This window comes from Kogia breviceps, chromosome 12 (genome assembly GCF_026419965.1).
Source record: "Kogia breviceps isolate mKogBre1 chromosome 12, mKogBre1 haplotype 1, whole genome shotgun sequence".
NCBI classification, from domain to species: Eukaryota; Metazoa; Chordata; class Mammalia; order Artiodactyla; family Physeteridae; genus Kogia; species Kogia breviceps.
Genome location: NC_081321.1, coordinates 83,935,103 through 83,947,667, shown reverse-complemented (window position 1 = coordinate 83,947,667; position 12,565 = coordinate 83,935,103). Strand labels below are relative to the sequence as shown.

Below are 12,565 nucleotides of genomic sequence, written 5' to 3'. Positions count from 1 at the left end.
ACCTTTTCCCTAAGGATGCCAAAGGGCACAATATGCTTATTTTGGTCCACATAGTGTTTTTTTGTTTGGTTTTAATTGTGGTCCACAAAGTGTTTTAAAGAAAAATTGAATTCGACTTTCTCACCATAATCTCCACCACTGATGTAAAACCAGGCCAACTCACTCATTACAAATTAGGCGCTCAAATTTTTAACACCTGATATTTTAATTCTGTTAATTCCATTTGGTAATACTTATGTACACTAAAAGAAACTCTACATTGAATTTTCAGATATTTTGAAAAATCACCACCTATTTCTTACATTTAGATTGTTTTGGAGCCCTAATAATATTTATAGTGGATAGCAAATTAAATTATTCTGATTTTCAAACATTTTTTAGAATATTGCCTGAGAAACTTTCAAGGACTAAGATTTACATCTCACCACTATTTGAAGAATGGAAGACTTCTGAATGGATATTAAGTTATTAACTCACTCTGAAAAATAGTATAATACTATAGACCCTAGTATAAAAGATGATCAGATGTACCCCAGTGGTCCATGCACAGAACAGACAGGCTTTGTTTTAATACCTCTATCTAACAAATAGTGTGAGATCGTTTAAATTATCAAAAGGTTCAGTGTTTCTTTTAGCTCACTTTAATATTAGTTTTTGTATATCACTAACAATTTGGTGAAGTCCAGTGAGGTCTGGAGGTAGGGAAAAATACAGCAAAATTGTCCAGAACTACCATTAATTGAAGACCAACCATAAAGATGTCTTAGTAAAATAAAAAATTTAGTAATGCCTCCTTTATCCACTTGTGTGATTAAAATGTTACCAACAATGATTTTCTTTTCCTCAGATGGCTAAAGCTCTCTTATGCACCATAATTCTATTTTATAATCATTTTGAATAGAAATTAATATATGTATTATCCACATCACTTTTTAAGCAGGATGCAATTAATGAGAATTTAATTTGCTTGATAAGAGTCATCATTAATATAAAATTTGCACTATCCTCAAGGGCCATACAGATACATAGGGTTGCTTACTTCTAGCACAAAATGGTCCCAGAACCCTGTACTGGGTAGTACTGTCTGTTCTGTTTGGTTTCCTCAGTATTAGCTGACAATTCTTGATACAATAGTGCCCACCTCTGCTAACACCAACTACATTTAATTTACCTGTTACCTGCTATAAGCTCATAATAATTCTAACAAGCTGGATTAAATAAGTCTGACACTAGTACATGTTTGTAGTCCTTTGAGGACTGTTTTCTTGGTACTATTTTTTTAAGGTACACAGTTGTGTTTTTAAGGATTTAGGTTGTTGGAACCCTGATCTCCAGATATGTGGGCCATTTTCAAACACATTATAAAGCAAGCTTTAAAGAAGTAATTTTAAATGTTCAAAACCACTTACTGTATAGATTAGAAAGTAAGGCTACCTGATATCTCACTGAAATGACTCTTAAGCATAGTATTATCTGACATTTGTTAAAAATAAATAAAAATCTTACCAAAAAAGCACTTACCATTGCTATCCATAGAACAACATGTTCGTCTACAAAATTATTAAAGTACTGGTCTAAAAATAAAAGACCTGGGCCAAGAAAGACAGTGTCTTGAAGGTACAGTTCACTTTTGGTCATGTGAGCTATCTATAAAAAAGTAAACAAAATAATTTCACCATTAAATTTTAAATGTTTTAGCTTTTAGTTTCAGGATAGAATTAACTAGAACTTTAATTTACTATTAAGACAAATAAGGATAAAGAGACCATTTATTTAATCTCACATTTCATATGGGAATACTAAATCTAAAATTTCTCAAATTCATGACTGGGTAGCTTATTAAAGTTTCTAATATTTAAATTCCTTGATATCAGAAAGTTATAATTAACAATCACTGCTAAACAAATAATTAAAAGAACTTACTATACACTAAGGAGTCTGTCTCTGAATCTAACATTTATTTATAGTATTACTTGGAGCACAAAGAGCTATTTATTGTGATGATAACACCATTAAAAACTTACCCATTGTATGAAATAGTTTCCAGCTTTGTTTGAGGAACAAGTATATATTTATACCATGAATCATAAATTAAAAGAATTTCTTACCACCAATTTCTGTGAGATTTTAGCAAAGACACATCCAAACATTAGGGTATAAAGACAAGGATGCTTTTCAAACAAATTAGTTGCTGACTTTTTGTAGATCATTATTGCCAGTATAATAATTATTCCTATGTGGAGTCCAGGTGACAAGACACTGGTACCCTAATGGATAAAGCAGAAAATCAGCACCAAATTTTAAAATGCATTTATTACAATGCAAATATTTTCTAAGCATCTATTTTGTGTTAGGAACTAGAGACCTAGAGAAGAGTATGATAATGTATGGCCTAAAGGAGTATACAGACCTTAGCCATGCTTTTCAAACTTCCACAGAAACCTAGGGTTACACAGAGGTAATACAGTGCTTAGATGTTTGATTCCAATTTTATATGAACACACATTTTAAACTAATAACCACTAAAAAAATAACGTGATTTATTCCATACCAAATTTTACCATGCTGACGGCCATCAACACTCCAATTGCCAAGTTAACATATTTTTGTGCAGATATGAAATAAAGCTTAACCTGACACTTTTACACAATATCTTAATCACTTATTAGGAGGAGTTTAATTCTGCCCTGGTCTCTCTCTATACCAATATCCCACCCCTGCCCCTGCCTTTTGCATTTAGACTACAAATGCCCTCTTATGTAACACTGTACAACCCGACCCATTACCTTTTTATCTATGCGAATCAGGATGCTCTCAGCACTGCTTATCCTAAACAAAATACTGAAATAAATCTGATTTTAAGGCTTACTAAATATATAACCGCCAATTTAAATGTATCCATTGGGCTTCCCTGGTGGCGCAGTGGTTGAGAGTCCGCCTGCCGATGCAGGGGATACGGGTTCGTGCCCCGGTCCGGGAAGATCCCACATGCCGCGGAGCGGCTGGGCCCGTGAGCCATGGCCGCTGAGCCTGCGCGCCCGGAGCCTGTGCTCCGCAACAGGAGAGGCCACAACAGTGAGAGGCCCGCATACCATTAAAAAAAAAAAAAAAAGTATCCATTAAAGCAGGCTTATTCTTGTTTATTAAGTTTATATGTTATAAATTAGAACTTACTATAAAATTACACGAATATTATAAATATTACAAAATCGTATCTTAATAAAACACTATACTATATAGTAATGTTATAAATATTTAGATTATTAAAATAGTGCTTTTACCTGTACTTTGGTTCTGTAAATTTTATTCAAGGAAATCTGCTGCTAAAGAAGTTGGAAAACCACCAGTTTAAGTGTTTGAAATCAACCACTCCTTAGACATAGTGTTTGATTTCTTGTCTTCCTTCAAACATTTAATGAATTATGTCTTAGTAAAATATTCTAAAGTGGACACTGATCATCACTAAATCTCATCATCTTTAGTGGAACTCATGTTCCAGCAAGTATTCTATTTTATCATCCATGGTCAAGCAAAAAGTATTCTTAAGCTCTTATGCAGAATACTTTAACATTTCTAAAACAATTCTGAGGTTAACTGACAAAACACCTCAAAACACAACAAGTTAAAATTTCCAAATATATCAGAACTTATGTATCTAAGTGAGTTTTATACTTTGCCTTTGAATTATGTGTATAAAATATACTCATAAAGATTGATAATTTATGAATTATGTGGATTCCTTTGAAATAGCCTTAAGAGCCAATTTAAAAGTCATTTAAGAGAATGTGTCTTTTTATAAACTAAAACTGCTATATTTCATGTTTTTACTCCTCTTATTTATTAGACCTGGCTTCAAATGACTTTGATTTTTCTCAAAATCAAACCCACCCTAAAAAGACAGAAATTTTGAACTACAGCACTGAGGAAATTAAAGAGAATGAACTATAGCTTAAAGGCATTCCAAGAATGTTTTGACAGAAGATGGCATCATTGGAATAAGTACTTATCTTCTTATGATCAACTACCTTGAAGATGACAATATGTTTTTTTTAACACATGGATATTATATTTGTTAAAAACCAGGCAGAATTCCTTTCTGCCTCTTTCCTGTGTAAAAGTATTGAAGTTTTAAAAAACAAATATGGATAAATACAAAAGAATTATAGATGAGCGAAGTGTAAAGAACACAAATACAAGGTGTACTGACTCCAGAACTGAGGTTAAAATTTTTACCTTTTAAAATATTAGGATAGTTTTAAAAATACATTTCAGTGAAATTTCAATAAAATTTACTTAATGACTAATAAATTGCCCCATATGTGAAACCATGACCTTTGGCAGCTTTCCTGACATTCAATCAGAAACTCATTCCCTCCTCCTCCTCCTCTCCTATACCAGGGCCAGGCACGACGAGCAAGAAGACAAATGGCAACTCTTAATTATGTACAGTAATGAAACAGCAGATGATTAAATAGAATGTCACAAAAGTCTCCTCTGAGAAAGGCTGTAGAAAGAGGAAAAATTCTTTAACATCAGTCTAAACTGTTTTAAAAATGCTTTTGTATTATGTGCCTAAAAATAATCTTTTTATGATATTTAGTTTCCTTCCCTATTCTTGAACTTTGTCATAGTTTTAGTATCTCTGTAGCTGGGTGAAAAGACAATTTATCATAAAATTAATACTGGGCTTCCCTGGTGGCGCGGTGGTTGAGAGTCCGCCTGCCGATGCAGGGTACACGGGTTCGTGCCCCGGCCCAGGAAGATCCCACATGCCGTGGAGCGGCTGGACCTGTGAGCCATGGCCGCTGAGCCTGCGCGTCCGGAGCCTGTGCTCCGCAACGGGAGGGGCCACGGCAGTGAGAGGCCCGCGTACCGCAAAAGAAAAAAAAAAAATTAATACTGAATGATGATGAAATTAATGTCTTACTGCTACAGTGGATCCATTCTTGCCAACACCACCATGGAGGATAACATGGAAATAATTTGAACAGGAAAATATTGCTCCACCTACTACTCCGAGAACTGGTAAGATCTTCAATTTTATTTCTAGGACGGGTATCTTTAGGGGTAGAGGAAAGAAACACATCATTAAGAAAACAGAATTTCTTTTCCTATTAAAAAGTAAAGAAACATTATGATACAGCCCTGTACAATAAGCTATTCTGTTTCTTATAATCAAACCTTAACTTCTGGAATGTAACCTGAAGTGGTAACTTTTCTTTTAATGGTTTTATCTCTTAAAGTGAAAAATCCAGCTAAGTCTATTTAAATACGTGGGATGAAGTATTTCATCTCACAAGCCTTCATCTGACTTAAAGAAACATGAAAAAGGATAGTTCACTTGACTTTAGTACGTCTAAAAGGCAGCATCACAGGACAGTCAGACACAGTGGTCTGCATCATGAATGTGACAGACGTGTGTGCATGCAAAAGTTTTGTGTAGTTAATATCCAGGATTAAATCTCTAGCAATATATATTTACCTGTTGGTCAATTGCTGTTCAAGAAAACTTCCAAAGGCAGCAAAGGATTTAAAAAACAGTAACAATGAATTGCCAAAAGCTGTAGGCTATTGTGTATTGAAAATATACTTTGAAATACTGTACCAAAATTTGTGGAAACTACAGATCAACAATTATATTTAGAAGATCTATATCTAAATTAAGTATTCTTATTGATGAGAATAAGTAGGTATGCTTTCTTCCTATGGTATTGCCAAAACATTGAGTGAAATGATTTTAAGATTAAATTCTTCCCCAGTATAACCAAATCAGAATTCCAAATTTAAAACAACCACATCTGACAATGACCAGAGTTGCCTAACTGCCTCTAAGTCCACCTTCACCTTCTAATGGGTACTGGCTGAACAGGTACTATGAAAGACACATCGCATCCCTCTAGCATATTTTAGAGGTCTATGTATCCTTGATTCTATTATTTATTCTTACATGATAGGAAGGAATATGAATATCTCAGGGAATGTTCCTCTACTTAAAAATATGCTCAAAGTCTATTTCTGAGCCTAGTGATATGATCTGTGATTGGCAATTCTGAAACTAAATGCCACAGGGAAATCTCTTACAATTTTTAAAAAACAGACTTAATTTTTAAAGCAATTTTAGGTTCACAGCAAAACTGTACGGAAAGTACATAGTTCCCATATACTCCCTGCACTCATACACACATGCTTCCCCACTATCAACATCCTCCACCAGTGATACAATCCATGTGTTACAATCCATGGACCTACACTGACACATCATTATCACCTAACATCCATAGTATATATTAGGGTTCACTCTTGGTGTTGTACATTCTATGACAATGCATAATGCATAAATGACAAATGCATAATGACAGGTATCCACCATTATAGTATCACACAGAATAGTTTCACTGCCCTAAAAATCCCCTGGACTTTGTCCATGTATCCCTCCTTAACCCCATAACTTCTGGCAGTAGCAGGTCTTTTCACTGTCTCCATCATTTTGCCTTTTCCAGAATATCATATGATTGGAATCATACAATATGGAGCCTTTGCACAGTGGCTTCTTTCACTAAATAACATGCATTTACGTTTCCTCCATGTCTTTTCATGGCTTGATAGCTCTTTCTTTTTAACACTGAATATAATTCCATTGCCTGGATGTACCACAGTTTACCCATTCACCCACTGGAGGACATCTACTGAAGGACTTGCTTCCAAGTTCTGGCAATTATGAATAAAGCTGCTATAAATACCTGTGTTCAGGTTTTTGCAAAGATATAATTTTTTTTTTAGCTGTGCCATGCAGCTTATGGAATTTTAGTTCCCTGACCAGGGATTGAACCTGGGCCCACAGCAGTGAAAGCACAGAGTCCTAACCACTGGACTGCCAGGGAATTCCTTGCATAGATGTAATTTTAAACTTATTTGGGTAAATACCAAGAAGCATAGTCGCTGGATCCTATGGTAAGAGTATGTTTAGTTTTGTATCTCTTACTATTTTTACCAGGGTTATATAGCTTAGTGATTAAAAACAGAGTCTGGAATCAGCTCCAGTACTTACTTACTAGCTATGTGTCATTGGACAAATTACTTAATCATTCTAAGACTTATTTATAAAACACAAAAATGACAGTATCTATTTCACAGGGGTGTTCTGAGGGTCCGATGAAAACAGTGATAGTGAAATATTTAGGAACATAGTAAATGTTGAATAAGTATTAGTTGTTGACTATTGATATTATCCTTATTACTCTTCTTAACTCTCTGGGCATGAAGTTTTTAGTCAGCCAATACTGTAAACTTAGGTTGTAGAGACAGAATAGTTTCTTCATAAATTTTCTGCCTATACAAAGCATGGATTTATAACAGTGGTCTCCTGAGAGTCAACTTTTATCAAAATACTGAGGTCTCCAACCACGCAGGAAATAAAAACACTCCTTAACATGGGAAACTTCACTATAGTAGGTTATAAAAAATGCAAATTAGCAACTTTTCTTTCCTAATATTGAGGGACAAGTTTCAAGCATAAAATATTTTACAGAATTTACTTTTTATATATCTATTCTATGAGATAAATTTTGGCCTGAAAAGGTAGTTCAACTAGTCTCTTTAATTTTATATTAGGGAAATGGGGTCATTTTCTTTTATGTGGTAGTATATTCATGCATAGGGTAGTATATTCATGCTGTAATAAGGTATATAGAATAGTAAAATTATAAAATGAAGAAAAAAGGTTAAGAAATAGAATGACTATTAAATACAACTCCAAGGATTTCTGAAGAAAATTAACAATGCAATATTTTTCCTGAACATTTTTAAAGTACTTAAATATAAATTTAAATCCTCAGATTTACCGTATAGTCCCACATTGTTGCTCCTCCAAATGTAGACAACACAAAGATGATCACTAAAGCTACCTGAATTTCAGTTACATCCACTCTGAAGAGGAAAGATAAAGAACAGATGTTTGTAAATCAAATTCCTAATTATGAAGGTTAATTAACCTTATATTAAAATCAAAAGATGTAAAAATCTCTATAGGCTTAGTTTATTTTTACCTTTAATCACTGAATTATCAATTAACTACACTGTTATGTGAAAAAGCCTACAGAACAACAATACACTTACACATAGGTAAAAAACTTGTATAGCATATATAAAATTGCTAATAACAGTTATCACTGAGATTACAGAAGGCTTTTATCTTCTACTTTACATACTTCTGCAAAGTTTGAATTTTTTAATAACAATCATGTATTACTCTTGTAATCGGGAAAAATTATGATAATATAAAAACCAGATGATTTAAGGCAAATTCTTAAACACTCTCAAGTCAATTTCATTTAAAAAGTAGGGCAAAGTCCAACAGTTTTTCTCATTATGTTATTAATAGTCATTATAGTTTTTTTGTTTCCACAGACATTTTCCCTATATATAAACATACTTAAACTTCATTCAAAAACCCACTAAACCAACATCAGTCTCTAATCTGCATCCCCTGAAGCTATCAACTCCTCTCTCCTTTGCTCCAAAAACAGGCTGAGAAGTAGTCCACATTTGTAATTTCCTCCTCTCTTCATATTTGCTGCTTAACCCATTGGCCCCATTCTATTAAAACTGTTTAAGGTAAACAGTGACTTTCAATTTGTTGAATGCAAGGGATACATTTCATTTACTATCTGGACAACTTCTCTCAATATTTAAAATGCTGATCACTCCCTTTTTCTTGAAATGCTTTGCTATGTTTTTATTGCCATGTTCTCTCGTGATTCTCCTACCTTGCTGGAAGCTCTTCCCAGGCTCCTTCCTCCACAACTTAAATGCTACTGTTTCCAGAATTCCTCTTTTCTCTTTTTAGATTCTCTGAGTATTACATCTATACCTAAGACTACCATCTATATGCTAATGACCTCTAAGTCCATTTCTCCTAATACACATCTTTTTATTCCAAGCTCCAAATTTTTATATCTGTCTACCTACTTTGCATCTCCATTCGGATGCCCTGGAGTTTTTAGATGCTACAGGTATACTTATTGTTCTGCAAATATAAGAAATGTAGGGATTAGATGATAAAACAGATCCAGATATAGAAGAAAAGACTTCTCAACTGAGTTATTTTGGGGGCATTTAGAAGGAGAAGGTGAATGGAATATTAACGTACAAATAAAAGGAAAACGTAATAACATCCAGTATTTGTAAAATCAGTGATGGGCAAACCAAGGCCTCCAGGCTGCATGGAGAAGTAGTCAAGTTAGTTGAAAAAGATAAATGTAATAAGATAATGTACAGTATTTTGTGGAGAAAAAGGAGGAAAAGTAATAACATTTACTAATATCTGTTATGAGTCTTATGAACTATAAATTATGCCTGTTTTTTGGGAAGGGGAAAGTGAAATGATTTTTTCATGCCTGTATTGAAACAGCTGGATATTACTATAGGAAAAAGACTCCAGAGCCAACATTCTTGCTACTACACCTGTGATTTATTATTAGAATTGTGCACTCTTTTTCTAGTAACAGTGGTAGAATTACATTAAGTTAATCCATAATTTTTCCAGGATATGATTAGTGACCAGAAGCAACTAGAAAAGCTGACAGAAATTATAGAACAAACTTTCTCTGAACTAAATGACACATAGAAGGATTGAGCTAGGGACCTTGGTTTCACATATGCATCATTCACACCACAGATTTTAAATTAAACTGAAAGCTTAATTCTTCCTCTCTGCCTTTTAAGGATAAACTAAATAAATGACAATTCTTTTTTTTTGGAAAATTTTTATTGTTTATTTTTTCTCAGTAATTTTTTTCTTTACAATGAAGAATGTTGGTGTTCATGCATGTATGTTAAATGACGATTCTTGAGTCTGGAAAAAAGAAAGCTGAAAGGATATGGTAAAAAGGGTGGAATCACTAACAAAATCCTTAAATATCTGAAATATGAAGAGCCAGTTGAAGCTTGAAAGATATATTAGACAAAATAATAATCTGTGTAACAATTTACAAACTTAGAGAACTCATTAGTGGGTCCAAGATTTTAAAAAGTAAATCCAAAGACATAAAAAATCCAAGAAAGATGGATACTGGGGATATGGTACAGGTACATTCTCAAACTATTATAGAGAACAATCTACAACAGTGCTCTTCAAAGTGTGGTCTAGGGTTTGTTACAGTCCACAATAAGTATAGAAATTGAGAGTAAGCATTTAGAAACTTTCATCATAGTTTGATAGAGTAATTTTGTATCTCTTGAATTGAATGAAATATTGGGGACTGCATTTTGTAAGTCTGTTTTTTGTTTTTTATGTTTTTAATTGCATGTTATCTCTCCACGATGGATTTGGGGGGCGGGTGGGATAGAAATCAGTTCTTTACCACAAATATGTGGAAAAATGGACATAATACCATATGGAAATTCTAAGGATTTTGAAAGAAGAGAAAATTAGCACCAAGTCTAAATATTCACATGTAAATAACAAAATACCACATAATACAAGTCAGCATTGGACTTGGTTTAGATTTTTTAATTAAACTTTAAGGATTGTTTGCTGTATTGAATTTCATGGGAGCAGACCCTTGATACATGGGAGCAAACATGCTAAAAATAAGATATGCCTTATCTCACATGGCAAGCATTAATATAGGTACAAATTTTAACTGTAATCTTATCAATTATTTCACTAACTATACTAAGGAAAATACTAATATATCACTGATTAACTTTTAAAAATCCTTAATTAAAAGGTGAAAATTATAGTTTGAAATAGTTATTAATGTTTTGTCATTAAAATTGTCTTATTCAAGATAAAAAATTCATATTTGTACTAAAATCTACATATTTTCAGGAGATAAAACATATAACAAAATATCTACAAGTAAAATAGAATAGTATTTCTTTTTCTGTTCTATGAAACAGTATAAAACAGTATTTTTATGTTCATAAGAAAAACAGAATAGTATTTAGTAACTCTCTTCCTTCTCTGTTGAATTTTTCTTCATACAATTTAGGAGAGGCAATCTGCCATGGATCCTGAGCATCCCTGCACGTTCTTGTGGGGTGTGCTAAGAATCCAAGGTCCTGAGCACCCTTTACCCGGGCCACTTCTCAGGGCTGTGTATGCAGTGAGCAACCTTGAAGGATGAGGTTACATCTCCCCGCAAAGAGCAGGCTTGCTTCCACTCACTGTAAAAGCAACAGATCCCTTAGTGTTCCTCTCCCACAATGCCACCCATCACATGTGCAGGCACTCATCCAGTCCCACCGCATGACCCCACGGGGCTCGGGAGTGGAACAAGGGAACCTGGCATGAACCTGAACCTCAGGCGACTGCTTTTGCCCTGTTATAAAGTTGTCCTCTGCCTCTGACCCAGGAGTCTTGTGTCTTCTCTCAACATCCATGAAACATTAACCGGCTTGCTTGGTAGCTTGTAAGGGTAAAATCCCAGACTCTTTACAGTTCATGACGCAGAGCACTTAACCACTCACTAGCTAATGTGTTATGTGCAGTATTTACTTGTTTAGCTTTATTGTCTGTCTCCCATATTAGAACATAAACTCCAAGGGGGGCAGGGATTTTTGTCTGTTTTGTTTACTCATATTTTGTTTACTCATGTTACCCTAGAACCTAGAACAAGGCCTGGCATATACCAGATGCTTAATAAATATTTGTATGAATGCTGCAAAAATATTTATTAAAATTCATTGTAAAAATATTACATCAGTATTCAATAAAATCACTCAAATTATATTGACCTTCCATCCTCAAATTTATTTTAACTCAGTTTATTCTATATGCTTATTTCCTTGTGAAATTAGTTCCTTATCAGTAACTTACTGATTAATACATGACATATGATTTTCTTTTAGTAAGAGTTACTTTTTAATGTCACTCAAAGTAAACATACAAAAGAAATTAAATCAAAGGATATGTCATGATAATGCTAACCTTACTACTGAGTACTTCTGTCCTCCAGATTCTGTACTAAGTCCTTTATATACATTATTATTTCATCTTTACAATAACCTTTTAACACAATTATGATTATTCTCATTTTACAGATGAAGAAACTGAAGAAAATGAGGTTAAATAATCTATCTGTGGTCAAACCACTGGTATCTTGGAGACAGAATTTGATTCTACCCAATCTGATTCTAGACCCTATGCTTTTCACTGGTAAACTTAAAACAGGAGCAATAGTAATAAACAACTTAAAGGGCTTTGAAAATTGGAAAAACATTAAACAGCAAAATGTAGTAAGTTTTTTAGTCCAATTAAGCTCTCGTTTGGCGTATTTTTCTTCAGTCTTTCAGAACAAGGGAAACCACGTTAAGTAGGCTTAAACCAAGAATACATTCATAAAACAAATGTCTACAGTAGATTCTGAGATTGTTTGGCCTGGTTTCATATATCTGTATCATTTTTCTGTATTCTAATAACATAAACACCATAAAAATTAAACCTCTCAAAAATTGACAGATTTTCAGGAAATCCGTCCTAGTCAACAATTGATACTGAGTTTGCAAGCATTTCCAGAGGCTTGGTTGATGTCCTACATACAGATCCTTCTTACAGTGTTAA

At 33.7% G+C, this 12,565-nt stretch overlaps 1 protein-coding gene across 4 annotated transcripts in view; it reads right to left on the bottom strand.

Moving 5' to 3' along the window:
* The window catches only part of CHPT1 (choline phosphotransferase 1), a 34,988-nt gene that overhangs the window by 3,670 nt on the left and 18,753 nt on the right, over positions 1-12,565 (bottom strand). For 2 of the 4 annotated variants that reach the window (XR_010835885.1, XM_059081970.2), the window contains exons 4-7: positions 7,842-7,926; positions 4,928-5,059; positions 2,109-2,267; positions 1,522-1,647 (exon numbers count right to left, since the gene is read on the bottom strand). Coding sequence is in view for 3 of the 4 variants with exons in the window: in XM_059081970.2 (XP_058937953.1) it covers positions 1,522-1,647; positions 2,109-2,267; positions 4,928-5,059; positions 7,842-7,926 (502 nt within the window). In the remaining variant the exon portion in view is untranslated. Of the gene's footprint in view, positions 1-1,521; positions 1,648-2,108; positions 2,268-2,410; positions 2,443-4,927; positions 5,060-7,841; positions 7,927-12,565 lie in introns of those variants that run through there. The other 2 variants (XM_059081972.2, XM_059081971.2) reach the window with 2 other exon arrangements.